The sequence below is a fragment of the Urocampus carinirostris genome, chromosome 20 (assembly GCF_059441175.1).
Source record: "Urocampus carinirostris isolate Australia breed hairy pipefish chromosome 20, RoL_Ucar_1.0, whole genome shotgun sequence".
Classification (NCBI taxonomy): domain Eukaryota; kingdom Metazoa; phylum Chordata; class Actinopteri; order Syngnathiformes; family Syngnathidae; genus Urocampus; species Urocampus carinirostris.
Window position 1 is genome coordinate 9,661,907 of NC_142368.1, and position 23,201 is coordinate 9,685,107.

At 39.5% G+C, this 23,201-nt stretch overlaps 2 protein-coding genes across 8 annotated transcripts in view; both read left to right on the forward strand.

Moving 5' to 3' along the window:
• chga (chromogranin A) overlaps positions 1-23,201 on the forward strand; it is a 569,746-nt gene that overhangs the window by 184,195 nt on the left and 362,350 nt on the right. The gene's annotated exons all lie outside the window — the stretch shown is intronic.
• Positions 460-22,380, forward strand: unc93a (unc-93 homolog A). Of its 7 annotated transcripts, XM_088325507.1 has the most exons (10): positions 460-606; positions 2,259-2,352; positions 9,953-10,052; positions 11,609-11,790; positions 11,867-12,096; positions 13,716-13,841; positions 13,924-14,135; positions 17,595-17,730; positions 17,810-17,941; positions 21,464-22,376. In XM_088325507.1, the coding sequence occupies exons 2-10, from the start codon at positions 2,348-2,350 to the stop codon at positions 21,745-21,747; spliced, it is 1,407 nt and encodes a 468-aa protein (XP_088181633.1). In that variant the 5' UTR covers positions 460-606; positions 2,259-2,347; the 3' UTR covers positions 21,748-22,376. The 7 variants fall into 7 exon arrangements, with proteins under 7 accessions (XP_088181633.1, XP_088181632.1, XP_088181629.1 ...); XM_088325506.1 differs by having other exon boundaries at positions 470-2,352; XM_088325503.1 differs by lacking the exons at positions 460-606; positions 2,259-2,352 and adding an exon at positions 3,953-5,322 and having other exon boundaries at positions 17,813-17,941; positions 21,464-22,380.

The following is a 23,201-nucleotide window of genomic DNA, read 5'->3' on the forward strand; positions in this document are numbered from 1 at the left end:
ATCCATCCACCTATACATCCACCTATCCATCCATTCATCCATCCATCCATTCAACCAGCCAACCGTCCAACCGTCCAACCATCCAACCATCCATGAACCTATCCATTTATCCATACATTAATCAATGTATAAATCCATCCATCCATCTACCAATCCAACAACCTATCTACCTGCCTACCCACTAACCCACCTGTTTTGTAATTTTTATGTTTTGTAATGTAATTGTTTGGTTTGTTAGTTTTATGTCCCTTATTTTACCGATTAAACAATTCTAAAAAATAATTGTAAAAAATACAAAACAAAATAATTTTTGTAGTTTCTTGATGATTTGTCTGTTAAGATTTGTCAATTGAACGGCGCTCTTACTCGTGATATTGCGGTAAGACGTTTTCCATTGTGTGACGTCATTACGCACGCACCATTTTTCGTTTTGCTAATTGTTGATCGCCATGTTGAATTGAATGGAGCCGTGTTGTTGTTTGCTTGCTGTTGAGGATTAAATATGCTCAAAGGATGAACCACAATGTCCTGCTTATCTTCTCACGCATGAGGAAACTGCACACTCTGACATATCCTTTACATTGTCAAAATTAAATACTTATTTTAGTAAGACAGCAGTCTATTTCTATCATAGTTTTGCACTTCGTTTTCTATTAAAACAATGATTTTTTTGTTTGAACACTTGTATTGACACTTTTAACAGCAATTAAGCATATTCACGATTTCGTTCTATCATTTTCTAACAATATGACGTTTGAACCATTTTTGTCGACATTTTTAACAGCAATTAAACACATTGACAATTTCATTATATCATATTACAACAATATGAGGTTTTATCGACACTTTTAACAGCAATTAAATACATTCACAATTTCATTATATCATATTCTAACAATATGAGGTTTGAACAGTTTTTATCGACACTTTTAACAGCAGTTAACCAATGTGTGAAAGGCAATACTATTGTTCAGGGGCATAGCTCTGTCTTCTCAATGATTTGTATTTAATAGTTTATGAATGATATCGACCTCAGGAAGCTGTCAACCGGACATTCTGTTATTACCTATTTTTCATGATAATGTTGTCTGTTTATTGTCTGTACAGCCATTTGATATGTCTCGTGATTTTAAGGGCTATACAAATAAACATGACTTGACTTGAATTCTTAAAATAAGCATTTTATTTTACAAGGTTTAAAGTTTAAATGTAAAAAAGTAAGGAAATAATACATTTTAAAAGAGTTTTTTTTCTAGAAAAATAACTTTAAAATAAATGAAAATGTATCATTACAACACTAGAACAGCATAACAATAACAATGGTAACAACAACAACAAAAATCCACATTAAACGAATTAGATAATCTGGAATATTTTGGTTTCTTATTCATTCATCATAAATGTGAATTTCCCTTCGGGGATGAACAAAGTATCTATCTATCTATCTATCTATCTATCTATCTATCTATCTATCTATCTATCTATCTATCTATCTATCTATCTATCTATCTATCTATCTATCTATCTATCTATCTATTGCTAAGTACTGTCAAAACACTGTCTTGCAGTTACGGTAGCCAACCTTCAGGTGGCACTGCAACCTTTTTTTCCATCATGAACGAGAATAAACGGACAGCAGCGACCTCTCGTGTTTTTTTTAAATAATACCATTGCCGGTGTTTGCCGTAGTGTACGTACTGTATTATTTTTGTTTTTTAATTTCTTTCTCTTTTATTACAAATGTAAACCGTCATAACATCACACCAGGACATGCAAACACGTTTGCAAATAATATATTTCTTTTCTTTTTCTTTACACTTATTTTATTGTTGACTGATGACATTCTTGGATGTTAAATGTATTATTTATATATATAAAAAACAATTTAATCTCAATTCGTTATTATTATTTCAGAACCCTATTTTGATTTTAAAATCGAATCTGAAACGTCCTCCCTTGTTTGAACCTTAAACCAATCATTGACTGGAATTCTGAATCAGAACTGTTTTATAAATGAAAAAACCCATTCTGAATTAGAAATAATTCAGAAATAATATATCAGTATTCTGAACTAACTTTAAGAGACGGCAGGCATACAATTGGCACGGGTTGATGGGTAGACCCAAATGCAGGAGGGTAGGAACAAGGGCAAGTTAAGTCTAGTTATGTTATGTTCATTTGTTTAGCCCTTGATCACAAAGAGTCTCAAAGGGCTGCACAGACCACAGATGATTGCAAACCACGAACTATTATTACAGCATACCTTGATCTAAGACCTACATGAGGGCAAGGAAAAACTCAAAAATCTCAGCATGAGGAAAATGATGGAATCTTGAAGGCACCACACATGAGGTAATCCCCCACAAGAAGTCTCAAAGAGCTGCACAGACTATTGCAAACTATTGACTGTCAATACACCATCCCTTGATCTAAAACCGATATGAGGGCAAGGAAAAACTCAAAAGTCTCAGCATGAGGAAAATGATGGGATCTTGAGCACAGCACATGAGGTCATCCCCCATCCAGGATGACCAGGCTGCATTGTAAAATTAAAAATAAAATCGAAATAATTAAAGTATAATATAAAATATAAATAAAATCAAAAGGATGACAAGCGATCTAATATTTTAGGCAAACAAAGGAGACGTTGCATATTAGTGTTGTTGTTGTTGTTTTTTTTTACTCGACAAATCCATAAACCAAGTAACAAACAAGCAAATCAAAACAGAAAACAAATCAGTGTACTGTACTTTAATGAAATCGAGGAAGGGCTGGCTGCTCAGAAAATTGGTTATTTAATAACAAAATCCATTTAAAAACCAAAACAAAACAGAAAACAGGTGACTCAAAATAAATAGAAAAATGTCCCAAACCAAAACATGCAACAAAAGTGGAAGGCATATCAAGTGTAAGGCAAAATTCAAATGAACAATAGAAGTGAAAGACAATGTCCCAAATAGCCTCTGCTGCTGGCACAGTCATTAAATACAAAGGTTGATTACAGTCGGGTATAGTGTAATGAGGAACAGGTGTTTGGGCCGGTTCGTCTGCCTGTTGGCGCCCTCTGGAGGACGGTGGTGTGCTATATCCTGACAAAAAATAAGGTACAGTAAAGAAAACAAGAAGCAAGGTTGTAAAGCCTAGAAGTCGACACCCTTGAAATAACTTCCCATAAACCTTTGCCCCTTTCCACGGCTCCTGGATGCCAACATGATGTCATAGCTGTATATACAATCACTGGACTGAATGGTTTTAAAACGACTACAATTAAGTAAAATAGTATATTAGGTCCCTGTTTTAAGCACTTCATTTGTCATTTATTTTGAAGTATTACTGTAAGTTTTTTTTAAGTTTTTTAGTATTTCTGAAGTCGGATTTTTATTTAAGTTCTGTAGTTTTTGTTGTTGTGACTGTAGATTTAATTTGTACTATTTTTGCAGTATTTCTAAAGTAATTTTATGTGGTATTTCCATAGTACGAATTTCTTTTAGTATTTCTGTCGTACTTTTGTTCTATTTCGAAAGTAGATTTGTTGTTGTATATTTATAGTATTTTTGTATTATTAAAGTAATTTTATGATTATAGTATTTTTGTAGTATTACTGTAGTGTTGTTATTTTTTAGCATTTATGTTCTATCTTTGTTGTATTTTGAAGTATTTCCATATAAGAATGTTTGTCGTATGTGTGTAGTATTTCTGTAGTATTTTTGTTGTACAGTGTTACTGTAGTTTGATTTTTTTTGTAGTATTTTTGTGATAGTTCCATAAAAAAAATTTTGTAGTATTGCTATAGGTTTAATTTGCAGCATTTCTGGTATAAACCTCCTGTTAATAATATTTATTTAGTAATATTTATCTAGCAGTTTTTTATACTATAATGTTATGTATTTATATTTTTTTTAGAATTTCAGTAGAAGTATAATTGATGTATTTCCAAAGCAGATTTTTGGTAGTATTTATGTATAATATTTGTCGTATTTCAACAAAAATATTTTTGTCATGTTTCTTTAGTATTTTGTAATATTAATGTAGTTGTCTTTTTGTAGTATTTTTGGAGTAAATAATTCTCTTGTAGTATTTTGTAATATAGTATGACTGGAGTAGTGTGTTTGTAGTAATTGAATACTATTTTTGTTTTTAGAATGAATGCAAAAAAAAAAAAAAAATCAGGTCCCTGTTTTTAAGCACTATATTTGATATTTAGTTTTGCAGTTATTGTGTAGTATTTTTGTTGTATTTCTGTAGAAGTATTTTCGAGTGGACACACAAAGTAAAAAAGGAAAACACTCTTGGGGCCCCCCTAGTGGTTTCGGGGCCCTAATCTGCCCCTTAGCTCGCTTATGCCATTACACAGAATTTGTTGTATTCGTAAAAATAGTGACATAGCTCCCGTTATGGGATTTACTTACCAATTAAAAACAAGATTTTGTTTTTAAACTTCACACCAACAGAAAAACTGGTATTTTCAACAGTAACCCAACTGAATGTACTTCGGTATAATAAGTAAGTTATACTTTTTGCTCTGAGTATTTATGATGTGCATCGAATCTTTTTAAGATCTATATTTTACGACAACCTGATATCGGAGACTTGTACATTTTCAAATTGTACTTTACTTGAAATCGACTGAAAGGAAACAACTACGAATCAGCTATAATAGGAATCAGTTACTCCTTTCTATATCAGGAATTATGACAGTCCTATCTATAAATTGGAATTGGAAACATTTTTAATCGTTTTTGAAAAATTGTTATTGGTTATCAATTCCTAGCTTTTTTCCTTTTTTTAAAAAAAGAAATTGTTAGGATCTGACACACCTCCTACGACCAGAGGGCCCCAACCAAGGTTTAAACTGGGCACAGGTGTTTCCAATCACCACACACCTGTGCCCAATTATCCTGCACTCTTTAAAAAGGGCATTTGATCTCCATGTGGTGGTTAGGTCATTGTCATTTTTCATTTTGTCTGTCAGCGTCATTCTGGTTTCCTTGGTTCCATGCGCTATTCTATTTCCAGTTTCGGTAGTTTTAATTTGGGCTGTGTTATGTTTGGTTTTTTTGTTTCTGATTTCTTGTTTGGACTTTTTGTTGCTTTGTGCCCACTTGTTGGTTTGGTTATTTGGTCTTGATTTCTGTTAATGCATACCGTTCTTGTTTTCGAGCACCCCTGCCTTATACTTATTAAGTTTCAGCATTTTGAATTCGGGAGATTTTTCTCGGAGCTGCCACGCTCCCCTCCACGGCGCCACAAATTGATGCAACTTTTCAATGAAGGGAAATTATCAATAAACAAGAGCATTTTTTGTCGAGCCCAGCACACAGGGTAGACCCAATTGCGTAACATTTTCTCAGTTTTATTGAGATATAGGAAGAAGAAGGGCAGCGCCCGCGATTTGATGCTCGCTGGTGCAGGAAGCAAGTCCCTCTCGCAATGGGATTATGATCCGAATACGGAAGTGGATCTTTCGTGGCGGGCGATGGCGGTGTCAGGAACGGAAAAACAGGTCGGTAGCCGGGACAGGGGAGCCGACGTAGTCGGGATCAAAAATCAGGTCGTAGCCGGAGACAGACGGGGAAATCAGATGGAAAAACGGGAGCAAAAACAGGACGGCGGGAGTCGGGGTTCGAAAACTCTTGTTTTGTAGCAACAGAGGTTCGCAGACAGACTGACAACATAGAGTGACAGGACAGGGTTTAAATAGGGACAGGGAGCCAATCAGATAGCCCGCAGCGGCTGGTGCCAAATGAGCGGGCGCAGGTCATTCCAATCTGTAATCATGACGTTTTTCCCTTAAAATGTATTCATTTTTGTAACCACATTATGAAGCAGCTGATAAAAAAGTAAAATAACCAACCCGACCACGTTTGCTCTCCCGTCCCAGCTTACGACCTGTTTTTTCCGTCCTTGACAACGCCATCTCCCGCGCCGGAATCTCGATCGGATTGTGTGAGCGGCTTGCTTTCCGCGTCCAGTGAGCACCGGGTCGCGGGCGCTGCCCTTTCTCTTTCTATCAATAAACTTGTCGTTAACGCTACGCATTTGGGCCCTGATTATGTTCTGGTCGTGACACATTTCAATCGGGAGACTTGATAACTATGCTGCTTCCCCCACATGGGTCCATTCTCCCACAAAACCTTCACATTGTTATTATTACTAAGCCCTTATTCTTCAAAAAAAATTCCCTGGCATAGTAAAGCAGCTCTTGCTGTAACATGCCAGACTTACTTTAGCTTCAAAATGTTGGCTGCAATAATATAAGGACAAACTAAAGACTGTCAGGACTAGAACAGAGACAGGACCCACTTGCATTGCGTTTCTCACAAGTTTTATTGGAAGAAAGAGAAAGGGCTGCGCCCACGATCCTGTGTTCGCTGGACGCGGGAAGCAAGTCGCTCTGGTACTCGGATTGTGCTCCGAACACGAAACTAGATCTTCCGTGGCGAGCGATGGCGGTGTCAGGGACTGAAAAAGCGGGTCGGTAGCTGGGACAGGAGAGCAGAACGTGGTCGGGGTGGGAAGCAAGTTGTAAGCCAGAGTAGGAGAGAAGACGTAGTCTTGGACAAAGAAAGGTCGAAAGCCGGGACGGGAGGGCAGACGTGGTCAGGATCAAAAACGCGTCGAAGCTGGGGACAGACGGGAGAAAAAAGAACGGGACAGGTGGGAATCACGGCCGAAAAAGGCTTGCCTAGTGTTCACTGAGGTTCGCGGACGGACTGACAAAAGGGGACAGACAGGAATGGGTTCAAATACAGAACCCGCGGCAGTTGACGCCAAAAGAGCGGGCACATGTGAGTCACATCAGTAATCACGACAAAGACACTGATTCGTTGTCTTTCGACGAATCATCAAGGAGAGCAGATCTGACCGAGTGAGAAACTATTTCAGTGCTCAACGTTTGTTCTTCCTTTGCTTAAAGTAAAAATGCGGGATCGTGAGTATTACATTTTAGTGTTTACACCAGGAATAAAATACAGATATTCTATATTTATGTGCAAAGTACGGCAAGGTTGTATTTTGAGGCTATGCCGAAAGAGGGAAGATGATGCATGACAGTTACTCAATCCCAGACTCTTCTCCTATTCATAGAGTAGGGGCCTACTAATAATAACCTGGTCTCAAGCTTTATGAGTAGCCATATATTTTTCAGTAGGGTTACTGTTTTTAAGAATATCATCCATCCATTCCTGCATTTTATTTCTTCATTTAGTCAAATAAATGGAAAAACTCGAATTACCTAACATTGTCTCATCTCATCTCAGGCGGTATATCTCTAATACAGCTAATACAAATAATATACAGGGAGTGCAGAATTATTAGGCAAATGAGTATTTTGACCACATCATCCTCTTTATGCATGTTGTCTTACTCCAAGGTGTATAGGCTCGAAAGCCTACTACCAATTAAGCATATCAGGTGATGTGCATCTCTGTAATGAGAAGGGGTGTGGTCTAATGACATCAACACCCTATATCAGGTGTGCATAATTATTAGGCAACTTCCTTTCCTTTGGCAAAATGGGTCAGAAGAGGGACTTGACAGGCTCTGAAAAGTCAAAAATAGTGAGATATCTTGCAGAGGGATGCAGCACTCTTAAAATTGCCAAGCTTCTGAAGCGTGATCATCGAACAATCAAGCGTTACATTCAAAATAGTCAACAGGGTCGCAAGAAGCGTGTAGAAAAACCAAGGCGCAAAATAACGCTCGTGAACTGAGAAAAGTCAAGCGTACAGCTGCCAAGATGCCACTTGCCACCAGTTTTGCCATATTTCAGAGCTGCAACATCACTGGAGTGCCCAAAAGCACAAGGTGTGCAATACTCAGAGACATGGCCAAGGTAAGAAAGGCTGAAAAACGACCACCACTGAACAAGACACACAAGCTGAAACGTCAAGACTGGGCCAAGAAAAATCTCAAGACGGATTTTTCTAAGGTTTTATGGACTGATGAAATGAGAGTGAGTCTTGATGGGCCAGATGGATGGGCCCGTGGCTGGATCGGTAAAGGGCAGAGAGCTCCAGTCCGCCTCAGACGCCAGCAAGGTGGAGGTGGGGTACTGGTATGGGCTGGTATCATCAAAGATGAGCTTGTGGGGCCTTTTCGGGTTGAGGATGGACTCAAGCTCAACTCCCAGTCCTACTGCCAGTTTCTGGAAGACACCTTCTTCAAGCAGTGGTACAGGAAGAAGTCCGCATCCTTCAAGAAAAACATGATTTTCATGCAGGACAACGCTCCATCACACGCATCCAAGTACTCCACAGCGTGGCTGGCAACAAAGGGTCTAAAAGAAGAAAAACTAATGACATGGCCTCCTTGTTCACCTGATCTGAACCCCATAGAGAACCTGTGGTCCCTCATCAAATGTGAGATTTACAAGGAGGGAAAACAGTACACCTCTCTGAACAGTGTCTGGGAGGCTGTGGTTGCTGCTGCACGCAATGTTGATCGTGAACAGATCAAAGCACTAACAGAATCCATGGATGGCAGGCTTTTGAGTGTCCTTGCAAAGAAAGGTGGCTATATTGGTCACTGATTTGTTTTTGTTTTGTTTTTGAATGTCAGAAATGTATATTTGTGAATGTTGAGCTGTTATATTGGTTTCCCTGATGAAAATAAATAATTGAAATGGGTATACATTTGTTTTTTGTTAAGTTGCCTAATAATTATGCACAGTAATAGTCACCTGTACACACAGATATCCTCCTAAAATAGCTAAAACTAAAAAACCCCACTCCAACTTCCAAAATATTCAGCTTTGATATTAATGAGACTTTTGGGTTCATTAAGAACATGGTTGTTGTTCAATAATAAAATTAATCCTCAAAAATACAACTTGCCTAATAATTCTGCACTCCCTGTAGATCCATATAGCATGTGTTGCATTCGTTATAAGGCTTTTAGATATTGTTTTCGGTCCAATATGGCTCTTTCAGTATTTCGAGTTGCCGACTCCTGGCTCATCACCATGACGGGTAAGGAGGGGCTGCTGGATCCAGGTCTTCAGACAGTAGGCGGGGGACACCCTGCTAGCCAATTGCAAGGCAGACAGAGCCAGAGTACCACACACACACAGATTTATACCTAGACACGATTTCAACTCACTGTCCATGTTTTGGAACTCGGGAGAAACTGGAATACCCAAAGGAAACCCACTCAGGAGGAAAACATTCCACACTGGGAGACTGGATGGCGGAATTCAACCCAGGACCTCTGAACTCTGAAGCGGACGTGTCTACCCAGTCAGTCACCGCACTGCACTACTATTATCATACTTTTAAATGTATTCCAATAGCATAGAACTGTCTTTATTGTTATTGATATCAACGTGGTGTTGTCAACTATTCGATTTGCTGTAAATAAAGTCAAGACCAGAACAGGAGGAGGACCCAGATGTGTAACGTTACTCACAAGTTCATTGAGATATAGAGGAAAAATCAGCGCCGGCGATCCGGTGTTCGCTGGACGAGGGAAGCAAGCCGCTCACGGGATCAGAGCGTGTTCGGAATGCGGAAGTGGATCTTCCGGAGCGGGAGATCGTAGCGTGGTCAAACGGGAAAAAAGGGTCGTTAGCCGGGACGGAGATCTGAACGTGGTCAGGGTCAAAAAACGGGTCGTTAGCCGGAGACAAACGGGGAAATCAGCACCCCCAAATCTCTAAACCTAAAAACAACCCTGGGTGACATAATTTCCAGTAAGTGACTCAATGGTATCGGGAATGAGACAAAGATTTTTAATGCATCATCTTGTCCAAGATTGATATGAGAAGCAGAGATAAGTGAGGGTGTGTTACTTATGTGAACTTTGGCCCCGCTGGGACAGTAAACGCATATTTATCAGAAAGGTTGTCTCCACTCGGCAGCAGTCAAGTAAATCCGAGGACTCCCTTGCAAAAACCTCTTAAAACACAGATTTGAACGTTTTTCTCTTTTTCAAATTTTGTTTTGTTTGGTATTAGAAAAGCAGCCATGATCAGCCGCAATTTCAAGAATATCCTGGTGGTGTCGTTGGGCTTCCTATCACTATTTACGGCGTACGGAGGACTGCAGAGCCTGCAGGTAAACAAAGGATTGTTATTCTTATTTTTTGGATGAATTAGAATTAGCTTCCCCTTTTCTTATTTTAAACTTTGATGGGAACGTTTTTCTTCAAGCGTTTGAGCCTGAATGTTTATTTGTTTATATTTATTGATAATCAGGGTTGGGTAGGGTTACTTTAACTTGATTACTTTCAATTACTTTTGGATTACTCCAATACCAAATATGCTAATAAAAGACAAAAAAAACTAAATATGAATAAAATGATGACTCACAACGCGTGGTAAGCTTTCTCTCCTGGCTTTGATCTCTCTGATCTCCGGCAAAACTAACATAAAATGCGACAGAAACAAAATGAAAATAAATCCAAACAGCTTGCCAACATTATTTTTGCCGTTCCGTGTATTCCGTTACTCCCCAAGCCTGCAGAAAATTTAGTCATTTTAATCATATTTAGTTTCTTTTGTCTTTTATTAGCATATTTGGTATTGGAGTAATCCAAAAGTAATTGAAAGTAATCAAGTTAAAGTAATCCTACCCAACCCTGCTAATAACCCTTTTTGGGTTATGCTCTGCTTTTATTTTCATTAGTTATATTTTCTAGTCTGATAAAGTTTCATTCTTTTCCGTATAAGGTTTAAAATTATATTATTATTTTATTCATTTGGGTATTTTATTAGCTTTTCTTTCGTTATGATGTGTATTATTAAAATCAAGTATTTGATTTAAAATATATATATATATTTATATATTTTCAAGAATAATTATATGAATTGCTCATCCATTTTTTTAAGATGGATGAACATTATACAAAAACCTTGTAATCAAAATGAAACATAATTGTTTTATTTGCAGAGAAAAATACAGTATAAGTAAAATGCATTAAAAGAAAAAAATACACACACATATTTATATGTCATTTTGAAACATGTTTCTCCTGAATAAACGTTAAATAATCAGTTGACAAAAAAACTGCTATTTTTCCAACCCTAAGTGACATAAAGCATGACATTTGAGGAGACTAGGATGTGAATTCATTCTTTATTCCTAAAATTGTAAAAAAAAAAATCCTATATGAATTCAGATGAAAATTATAATTTAATGTTATAATCTTAATACGTTTTTCCCAGTTTGTTTCTGATTTTAAGTTTGGACGACTGTAAAAGAGATTGCACTGGAAAACCAAGTCCAGTCATTATTCTGACTACTATTCCTCACTGTTGTTTGTTATTTTGACTATTATGCATTGTTTACATCATTGTCACTATTAGCCAATCATGTTGCTGCTCTTTGAATACCACACCCTTTTTTACCCTTTATTAAAAACAAAGGGCTTAGGGGAGGACCTTTAGAACAGATTGGGATTTTCTCATTTTAAGGATTTTTGTAAATTCCCCCTCGTTATCCTTGCACGTTTAAAATGTATTGATGTCTTCTCTCTTTATTTTGACTGTCTAGTAAACTTTAAACTTTTAAAAACGGCTCCCATATCAATGTTTTTATTGCTACACTTCCATCCACATGACAAAAAAAAATAAAACAATAATGATAGTAAGCATCATTGATTCTCTCTTCAGAGCAGCCTAAATGCAGAGGAGGGCATGGGTGTGGCCTCTCTGAGCGTCATCTACGCATCCATCATCATCTCGTCCATGTTCCTACCTCCCATCATGATCAAGAACCTGGGCTGCAAGTGGACCATTGTGGCTGGAATGGCCTGCTATGTCTCCTACTCCTTCGGGAACCTCTACCCGGGATGGTAAGAAGTTAGATTCACAATTGGTTTCCCGTGTTCTCCGTGTTTTCTTGATGTATGAACTCCTCTCTGGAATTAGGTACACGCTCATCCCAACATCTGTGATTTTGGGCTTGGGGGGCTCCCCCCTATGGTCGGCCAAGTGTACCTACCTCACCATCTCCGGAAACAAGCAGGCAGCCAAGGAGGGCAAGAAGGGTCCAGACATCATCAACCAATACTTTGGCGTCTTCTTTTTCATCTTCCAGTCATCTGCCGTGTGGGGAAACCTCATGTCGTCCCTCATCTTTGGGCAGGACACCAATATAGGTAACCACAGACAGATCGCCAGACATCAGTCTCAAGGGTGAGATATTTAATTCATGAGGGGGCACAATTATTATTTCCCACAAAAATTGAGATGAGGCTTCCAAGAGAGGGACTGGGGTAGGGGGAGGACGCTTTTCATTACCAAAGCCCTGGTCCAATATGAAAGTACAGTCAAGATTGGGGGCTATACCATTACTAACATACCACTTTGCTGACTAAAATTCAGATTCAGATTCAGATTCAGATCTACTTTATTGTCATTCTAGTACACGTATATACAGAACGAAATGTCGATGCATCTGACCCCCACAGTTTCCTTGAATGTACAGATATAAATAATGTTGTATTGTATTTTGGCTACGTGTAGTATTTTACCATAGTGCCGATAGTGCAAGAAGAGTAGCTAACCAGATGTGCAATATGGGCAGTCAGGTTAACAAGTCAGGTACACAGTAACATTAACACTGTAACAATAACGCTGTAATTACAATAGTGCAGAGAGCAATGTGCAAGGAGTGGCAAGCTATAAAAAAAAAAAAAAAAAAAAAAAGAAATACCCGAAAGTATCACCTCAAATATCACCATCAACCACCAAGAGCTTGAATCTGTATGTCATGACTACTAACTCTGATCACCTGGAGCAATCATGTGGGCGCCTTCTGATTGGCTGGCACTTCGCTCTTAAGCGCGCTGCGCCCAGAGTTCCTTTGTCAGAGTATATTTGTAACTCTGTGTGACTCTGATTTCCCATTCGCCCAAGAATTCTGCTTACCTGTTTCTGCCTGCCTCCGATCCGACCTGTTTCCGTCCCACACTTCGATCTCCTCTCCAACCCCGATAAACTCGACCTGCCTGACTTCCGCACTCCGATTGGCCACTTGATCCGAAGCTATCTGAACGCTTCCTTAAATAAAGAACTGAAATGAATGCTCTGGGGTCTCCTGGTCTGTTCTGGTCTCCTGATACTGTAACTGAATGAAAGTATCTTTGAGCTGTCACATCAGAGGAGGGTTCAGGACCAGAAATCAGGGCCAAAATACCTGAAACCACACTAGCACTGGCCAGATTTAAACCCATACGAAGAGACAAGAAAATATCAGTAAATAAGTATCAGACTCGTGAAAGCGCCGGTTACCTTCATCTTCTTCTACGCTTGCCAATCATTGGAGATGCTTCAGGAAACCTCTTGGTGGAGCTACAAAGCCCATGTGTCAAATGAAACAGAGCGCAACACCATCAGAGGGTACATTGGACCCTACGAAGAACTTTATCAACTGTGCGCATACGAAAACTGCCGTGGTATGGTTAGGTCACAAGAAAATCAGGACCGGCCAAGATTTTTCTCCAGAGCAGAAGGAGAGGCAGACAGAGAGGAACTGGGTGGACAACATCAAAAGATTGACTGGTGCCATCTTTGCCTCGACCGACCTCAGACCAAGAACCATCAACAATGGCAAGAGCTATCCAGAGTCATGTCCTTAGTGGTGGCCCGACGACTCAGGCAGTTAAGAAATCCGTAATCAGTGAAATTGTAAATGAAAATTGAAACGAAAGCAAATCACAAAACACCTTGATCTTCATACCTTCATATCTCTAACATCTGTCTGTTGTGTCTTTAGCTGACATTTCAGACGAGGAGCTCCAGTTTTGCGGGGCAGCCGACTGCGGCCTGACAATCTCCTCTAATAGTACCACCAGCAGACCGGCTCAGAAACTGGTGTGGACCCTAGTCGGATGCTACATCGGTAATGCGGATTATTCATGGAGACGTAAACTTAGCAAAGGGCTTGTTCGTTCTCACGAGTCCATATTAATTTTTTTGGACAGGCGTGGGCGTGCTGGCCATGCTGATCGTGGCCGTGTTTCTCGATAACATCGACCATGAGCAGACCAGCCGTTTCCGAGGCAACCGTGAACCTTTCTGCCACACTTTCCTCGCCACCTTCCGACTTCTGAAGGACTGGAGGCTGCTCACCCTCATCCCGCTCACCATGTACAGTGGTTTTGAACAGAGCTTCCTGGCTGGAGAATATACCAAGGTCAGTTTGTCTAATGTGACAGAACTTAAAATGTTTTTATTTTTAAAATAGTACAAGGCTTGTCAAATTATTCTGTTATATTACAAAAGCAAGTCTTAAATGTAGTGAAACCAACCATGAAACCAAAGAACAAGAGTCAGGACCAGAACGGAAACAGGACCCAAATGCGTAGCGTTTACCACAAGTTTTATTGAAGGAAAGAGGAAGGGCTGCACCCACGATCCGGTGTTTGCTGGACGCGGGAAGCAAGTCGCTCTCGTACTCAGATTTTGATCCAAACACGGAAGTGGATCTTCCGTAGCGAGTGATGGCGGTGTCAGGGACAGAAAAACTGGTCGGTAGCCGGGACTGGGGGAGCAAGGCGTGGTCGGGGTCGGAAACGAGTCGTAAGCCAGAATGGGAGAGTAAAAATAGTTGGGGACAAAGAGGTCGTAAGCCGGGACGGGAGAGCAGATGTGGTCAGGAGCAAAACAGGCCGGAGACAGACGGGAGCAAAAACGGGACAGGTGGGAGTCAGGGTCAAAAAAGGCTTGCTTTGTATACACTGAGGTTCGCAGACGGACTGACAACAGGGGACAGACAGGACTGGTTTCAAATAGTGACAGGGAGCCAATCAGAACCCGCGGCGGTTGGCGCCAAATGAGCGGGCAGAGCTGAGTCACATCGGTAATCATGACAACAATATATTTTTGAAGGCCCAAAAATGTGGTTACAAACAAAGGAACTGTGCCTATAAACAATTTTATTGTGAAAGGCTGGGCAAAAAAAAAGAGAGAAGAAAAATAGTGCGATCTGGTCACTTTGAGTGCCTGTAGTTTGTAATATTTTGCATTTTATCACTGCTTTTCAGTTACAAAACACAATATAGCACTAGTGGTCAAATATTACACAGTGTCCCTATAAAGTGAGTTGAGAATCTTCATAAAAAAACAAATAGGGTATACTGTGCTTATAAACATTTTTATTGACAAATAACTACTCTCTTGGACTATTTAGCCCAGAAATGTCCGGCCAGTTTGATGATTTATTCTGGCTTGCCATAAAGAGTCTAATAATAATAGCGTTGTGAGTTGGTCCAGGTGTTAAATTACATGCACTCAACTGTTAAAATAAAGCAGTAAATGCCAAACATTAAAATCTTACCCCTCTTATTGTTGGTGGATAAATGTGGTGTCTTTTAAAAAAAACCTTTGTCAGCTTTGATAGTAATATGTATGGTAGGTTGCTAATGTTAGAGCATTATATTGAAAAACAAAGCTAAACATTTTGAGTTGACATTCGTTTACTGATTGGGCCTGTCTTAGAAAAGGAAGTCTGGATCCGGCCTCAGAGCCAAACTGAGTGTGAAATCTCTGATTTAGCCAATCTGAAGGCAGAACACAATGAAAATCCGTAAAAAAACTTCGTGCAAAATAAAGTGAAAAGTGAATTGCGTTATAGTGAGGGATTGCTGTGTTTACCGTGTGCTTTGGCGACATCCTGTGGTATAAACTGGAACAAATAGTTTTAGTTTACTACCGTCTTGTTGCATATGTATGACAAAATGCGATATTAAAGGGACATTGTGCTTGTTTTAACGCTTCCCAGTGATTAAAAATCTCAAATAATCAAAGAAGTAATATTGATTTAAACAGGGTTGGGTAGGGTTACATTAACTGGATTACTTTCAATGACTTTTGGATTACTCCAATACCAAATATGCTAATAAAAGACAAAGGAAACTAAATATAAATAAAATTACTAAATTTTGTGTAGGCTTGGAGAGTAACGGAATGCATGGAATGGCAAAAATGATGTTGGCAAGCTGTTTGGATTTATTTTCATTTTGTTTCTGTCGCATTTTATGTTCGTTTTGCCGGCGATCAAAAAGATCAAAGCCAGGAGAGAAAGCTTACCGCGTGTCGTAAGTCATTATTTTATTCATATTTAGTTTCTTTTGTCTTTTATTAGCATATTTGGTACTGGAGTAATCCAAAGGTAATTCAAAGTAATCGAGTTGAAGTAACCCTACCCAACCCTGGATTTAAATAATAAGCAAAAATACATGGTTCATCACACAAATGTGCATTTTATCAAGAAATTCTTGTCGATCAAGGATTTTGTATTTGTTTTATATAACACGAGGCTCACCTAGAAGGGGCAACGTGATGAGTGTCCGTAGTTTTGTAATCTTCCTAGTGCTTTTTAGCACTTGTTGTCCATTGAACAACACAATACAGAGACTTCTGATGGTCAAATATTACAGTGTGTCCCTTTAATTGACAGTATCGAGTTTTTCTTGTGATTTGTCGTCCCTATGGCACATTTGGGTAGATAAATTTGCCGTTTTGATGTTGTTCTTCAAGGTTAACTACCTTTTTATCTTAATAATGACAATAACAAGAATAATACTTAAAAAATAGCACCAGAAATATCTGCCTGTGGACGAAAATTTCTACTATTTTTTAACTATTTTTTTACTAGGTTCCCCAAATTGGATTTTATTGTAAAACAAGAAAATAATAGTTAAAACCAGCAAAATTAGTTAAGATTTTTAATTTATATGAGTAATTTGATTAATTTTTGCAGTGCAATCGTAGACAAATATTTAATTGCTTGTAAAATAGAAAATCGTTCCCTATTTATGATGATAAATGTAAACATTTAAAGGGACATTGTGTATTATTGAATATTGAAAATCCTAGTGGTAAAAATAAAACTGAAAAAGAACCGAACAATAAGCAAAAAATACAAACTCATATAAATTAGCTTTTTGTAGATTACTCATAAATCAAGGAATTTGGATTTATTTTGCAAAACATGAGCCTCACTTAGAGGGAGCTGACATGATTGTCTGCCATCTTGCTGCTGCGGGTACCTCCAAAAGCCATAGATCTGGTGGAAGGCTTAGCAAAAGAGATGAGAAGAAAATCAGTGATGTTTAGTCACTTTGAGTCTTCGTAGTTTGTATTCTTTCTTGTAGCACTTGTTTTTGGTTGCACAATACAGCAGCATCTGGTGGTAAAGTATTACACAGTGTCCCTTTAAAGTGAGCATCTAAATTAAAACAAGTAGTGCTTTGTTTCATATCATAGCAGCTAAAGGCAATTACCAACATTTTTCCAATGATTCAGTTTTCTATTCTACTCCAACTGCATGGTAACTATTTTATATTCTTAAGGTTTCTTCATTTTCCTCATGCTAAGGTTTTCGAGTTTTTCCTTGCCCTCATGTAGGTTTTAGATCAGGGGATATTGTAATAATACTCTGTAGTTTGCATTAATCTGTGGTCTGTGCAGCCCTTTGAGACTCCTTGTGATCAAGGGCGTCACAAATAAACATGACTTGACTTATATTCATTCATTTTTAATCGTGAGAGTCTGCAAAACGTCATCAAGAAAAGTTAAAAACTCAAAGGACAGATACCTCAAAACTTTATTTTGGTTGAAAATAAAAACTGAGCCCTTTGTGTTTTTTCAGAATTACGTGACGTGCGCCCTGGGTATTCACTACGTGGGTTTTGTGATGATGTGTTTTGGGGCTTCCAATTCACTTTGCTCAATCCTCTTTGGACGGCTGGCCCGTTTCACCGGCAGGGCGCCACTATTCCTGCTTGGTAAAATTTGGTCTTCGTTTTGATCAGCGTTTGGCCATTGCGCAATTTTACCGTTGGTTATTTTGTGTGTGTTTTTCAGCAGCCTTAGCTAACCTGTCATGCATCATCGCACTATTGTACTGGAGGCCCCACCCTGATCAATTGGGTGTTTTCTTTGTGTTTCCCGCCTTGTGGGGAATGGCGGACGCCATCTGGCAGACGCAGACAAATGGTCAGTAGACACATTATTTTTATTATTAGAGTGGCCCCTCTACATACGAGATTGCTTCCTTCCCGGATCGAGCTCTTATCTAGAATTTCCTGGTTCTTGGTTTCCTGGACTACCAAAATCATCCAAGTTAACCCTAAATAGCTATAAAACACATCTTCCTCATCACTGAAAACACGTTCTTTTGAATAGGAATTGAACATAAAAATACAGTAATAAAATAAATAAGAAGACATTAATGAAATAAAATGCGAGTTTGTTATGAGCACTTACAATGGAGGAAGTCAACAGTTGTTAACGGATATGTAGGTGTGGTGGTGGTGGAGTGAGAGAACACGATAAAAATACGGGAAATGGAGAAATGCAGGTATGCGAGAAACACACATGATAACCCTGACAAGCTGATGATAGCAGTGAGTGGTCTCAAGCACTCAGCCCCCAGTGGTAGTGTCTGGAAATTCTCGTAACTTGGAATTCCTCTCAAAAGTCGGGCGAGATTTTTGCTCGAAAGACACCTTGTATCTCAAATATCTCTCAACTAGAGTAGCCTGTATGTAGAGGTAAACAGTAAACCTACCGCGTAGCTGTCATTTTCCGAAGCTACCTTACAACTTGTGCATTAAAAGTCCAACATTTGAAAAAAAAGCTTTTAAAAAAAGTTTTTAATTTGAAGTTTGTGGCTTTTTATTCAGGCAGTGTACACACAGAAAAAAAAAAACCCACTAATTAACCAGAGGAAACAACAAAATACTTGCACAAAAAATAGCTGTACAATACAATGATATATGAGGCTGTGGGAACCTCCTGCGTGGGTTCAAATCCTGCTACCGGCCTTACTGTGCGGAGTTTGTATGTTCGCCCCGTGCTTGCGTGGGTTTCCTCCGGGCACTCCGGTTTCCTCCCACATTCCAAAGACATGCATTTCAGATGGATTGGCCGGTCCAAATTGTCCCTAGGTGTGAATGAGCGAGTGAGTTATCTGTCCCAGTGTGCCCTGCGATTGGCTGGCAACCAGTTCAGGGTGTCCCCTGCCCACTGCCCGATGATTGCTGGAATGGGCCCCAGCATCCCCCGCGACCCTACTGAGGATAAGCGGTGCAGCTGATGAGATGAGATGAGATGAGATACATAAAAATGTGCCCAAAAGGAAGTAGGCCGAAGCCCAAGCTTTTAGGTTGATATCGCATAATGGGAAAATAGATAGATAGATAGATAGATAGATAGATAGATAGATACTTTGTTCATCCCCGAAGGGAAATTCACATTTCCAGCAGCATCCCTGAGCTGAGAACAATCGAGAACAATCGAAAATAACACGGGAGCTGCTGGAGTGGCTGCCATTCGTGACGGCGCCGGAAGAAAAGATTCAATTTGAATCATGTACAAACAAACAAACAATTGAATCATGTACAAACAATTCATGTTTCAATAAGTGGAGTGTTAATAAAATGGGGGGAAAATAATTTCTGATACTGATATAACCAGGTAAAACTAATTTTAAGTTACCTGTCCAAATGAATGTTGTGCCATCTCACCTTTCCCACTCTCTCTCCTCTCACCTTTCCCACTCTCTCTCCTGCAGTTGACTTGCTGCTGCTCGCTCCTGAAATACTTACCTCTTTGTGTATTGTGCAGTGTGCAAGCTTGTTGCAAAATATTCCTTGCGCTCTGTGACTCGAGATATTTAGTCTCAAACTTGACTCATCTGTGCGGTACTTCAACTGCGATGTTGAACTAAGTTCTCTTCCGGTGTTTTCGCATATTTACAATTTGTTCCGTGGTTTCATCAAAAAGTATCCGAACACTGAAAACAGATTATATAGTGAGCTTTTATATAAAGGATTCTTTAGCGTCGTACAGCCAAAACGAGTTTTTTTTTGTGTGGCACCTTGGCTGTAAATCGTAGTGAAAACGTGCCCTATATATTCTGAAAAGTACTGCTTTTAGTATCAGCTTTGGTTTGGCTTTGCGTGTGTCAGGATTAATGGCTCAAGTTTTGAACGAAATGGAGAAAATTTGCATGCAATTAAATTTGTCTCTGAGCCATAGGTACTCATTGAAAGAGCCATATCTGGCTCGCGAGCCTGCTTTATATCCTCAATTAAGCGTTCATGCTTAGAGCATGCTTGTAATATGCTTTGTACATTTTATAATGATATTTAATGATACACATGTATATTACATATACTATTTTGTTATTTTGTTCTTTTTATCTGGGTTGCCGGGGGTTAAAAGCTGATTACCATAGAATTGTATCCCCCGCTGTACAGCAGATTCAATTTGGAACCTCAAAATGGATTAAGAGGAGGCAAAAAAGATCTTATTCCAAACTGTAAAGTTGAGTTTGAACAATTTTTTTTTGACACTTTTAACAGCAAATAAAGTGTGTCAAGGTTAAAACTTGAGATTGTAGTAGAATGAAGAAAATAACTCACTCTGAGTCGGAAAATTTAGGTTTTTGATAGCCCCTTCCATCGGAAGTGCGTGCTTCCAAGATCGGATCAGGGAAAAATCACGCTCCTCCCATGGCAGGAGGCTCATTTATTGGTAAACACAAGAATTAAACTACACATCTGATTGGTTTATATAAACCAAGGGAATGAATCTGATTGGTTTAGACAGGAAGCACATATTTAAATGCAGTGTATCATGTTGGTTGCTAGATGGCATGCGAGTATGATCAATGAGCAATAGGGATAGTGAAACTTTGTAAACACAATGCGTCTCTACGAGAAGAAAGGCAAGCTTTCGAGCGGCTTGGAATGTGGGAGTCGGAGTCAAGGCCATCTTGATTAACCAGCTAGCAGGCTTCATAGTGGCCTTCAAGTTGTAGCTTTTTTTATCAGGGGCACATCCCTTGGTGCCTGAGAACTTATTTTCCTGACCTTGAAGGCGCAGTGGTTAGCGCTTGTGCGGCACAGTTCATGTCATGGGAACCTGTTGTGGGTTCAAATCCAGCTCCAGACTTCCTGTGCGGAGTTTGTATGTTCTCCCCGTGCTTGCGTGGGTTTCCTCCGGGCACTCCGGTTTCCTCCCACGTTCCAAAAACATGCATTTCAGGTGAATTGGCCGGTCCAAATTGTCCATAGGTGTGAATGAGTGGATGAGTTGTCTGTCCCTGTGTGCCCTGCGATTGGCTGGCAACTAGTTCAGGGTGTCCCCTGCCCACTGCCCGGAGATGGCTGGGATGGGCTCCAGCCCCCCCGCGACCCTAATGAGGATAAGCGGTACGGCTAATGAGATGAGATGAGATGAGATATAAGAGTATATAAGTATATATTGGGTATAAGAGTATAGAATATGGTATAAAAGGACAGTTAGACCATAATTCCCTTACAAAGTGAAAATGTCGTAAAGCAGGGGTGACCATATCCTGGGTTCTAGTATATAGGCCAAATTACAGGACCGAGAATCTGCTAACCGATGACAGTGGCTTCATTTTACTTATATTTTCAAATCTTAACTGTTTTTAATGTTCAAAGATACAAAACGTTATTTTTATTTTTGTTTTTGATGTTCCGGCAGCTCTCTACGGCATCTTGTTCCCTGCCGAGAAGGAGGCAGCTTTCGCCAACTACCGGATGTGGGAGTCTTTGGGCTTTGTGATCGCGTTTGCGTACAGCACCTTCCTGTGCCTGGAGTACAAACTGTACATCCTGTTGACTGTGTTACTTCTGACCGTCGTCACTTACCCAGTGGTAGAGTACCACGAGTACAAGAATCCTACGAAAACTGAGCCCTACGAACTCCGAGAGAAAGACGTCCCCGCTGTGGACAATGTCAAGATCCAATGCCAGTCTCGTCTCTGAGGGAGAAACGACCGCCCGAGCATAACCAACAGACAACTGAAATGAATATTTTTCTTTAATAACCATCAAAACTTTAAATTTTAGTGGACACTCAAAATAAGGAGAGAAGACATCAATGGATTTTTGAACTTGCAAGGAGGACAGGAAGAGAAGCCTTCAGCTAAGAAAGTCCAACCTGTTTTATTGAATCTCCTAGGTTACAAAAGCAAATCCTACCTAAATGGTGTGGTGATCAAAGAACAAAAACATGGTTGGCTGATGTAATAACCAAAACAACGAACAACTGTGTGTAATACTAGTGAAAACAACAAACTGGTGTCCTACTAAATCTCCTTTTCAGGTATCCAATATTAAAAACTATATAAAACCCACTAAACTTTATTTTGCACTAAGAAAGACCAAAATTTTGTTACAAATCGGTGAATTTTTAAATCAGTAAAAAAAAATAAGACAGTATGGTTCATTTTACTGGATATTGATGTTATGACTCATTAAGACTTACAATTAAATTAGTAATAAAGGATTGTAGTATATATATTTTTTGTAAATACAAATGCATTTTGTTGTATTTGAACATACTTGATCATACAGTTTTGTAAAGAGTGTATTGTTTAAAAAATTGTATTAATGTATTGAAATATTACATGTTGTTCTGGACAGGACTGTCGCAGATAATTAAAATGTTGTCATGAAGTTTTCTACTTTTTAAGGAACAGCTATTTGAACACACTAATTCTTGTACTTTTGGAAAGTATGTCCTATCTGTTTTTTTTTAAACATTTTATAGGATTGAAATATCTCATCTCATCTCATTAGCCGTAGCGCTTATCCTCATTAGGGTCGCGGGGGGCTGGAGCCCATCCCAGCCATCTTCAGGCAGTGGGCAGGGGACGCCCTGAACTGGTTGCCAGCCAATCGCAGGGCACACGGGGACAGACAACTCATTCGCCCATACACACCTAGGGACAATTTGGACCGGCCAATTCACCTGAAATGCATGTTTTTGGAATGTGGGAGGAAACTGGAGTGCCCGGAGGAAACCCACGCAAGCACGGGGAGAACATACAAACTCCGCACAGAAAGTCTGGAGCTGGATTTGAACCCACGACAGGTTCCCATGACATGAACTGTGCCGCACAAGCGCTAACCACTGCGCCGCCGTGCTGCCCGGATTGAAATATATTATATATAATATTAATTACTTCTCATCTCCAGGTAGGCTGATTTCCAACTGCATTCCAAAAACATGCATGACAGGTTGACAGGCAAACTGTCAAGACCAGAACGGAGACAGGACCCGCTTGCATTGCGTTTCTCACAAGTTTTAGTGGAAGAAAGAGAAAGGGTTGCGCTCACGATCTGGTGATTGCTGGACGCGGGAAGCAGGTCGCTCTGAAATCGGAAGTGGATCTTCTGTGGCGAGCGATGGCAATGTCGGGAACGGAAAAACAGGT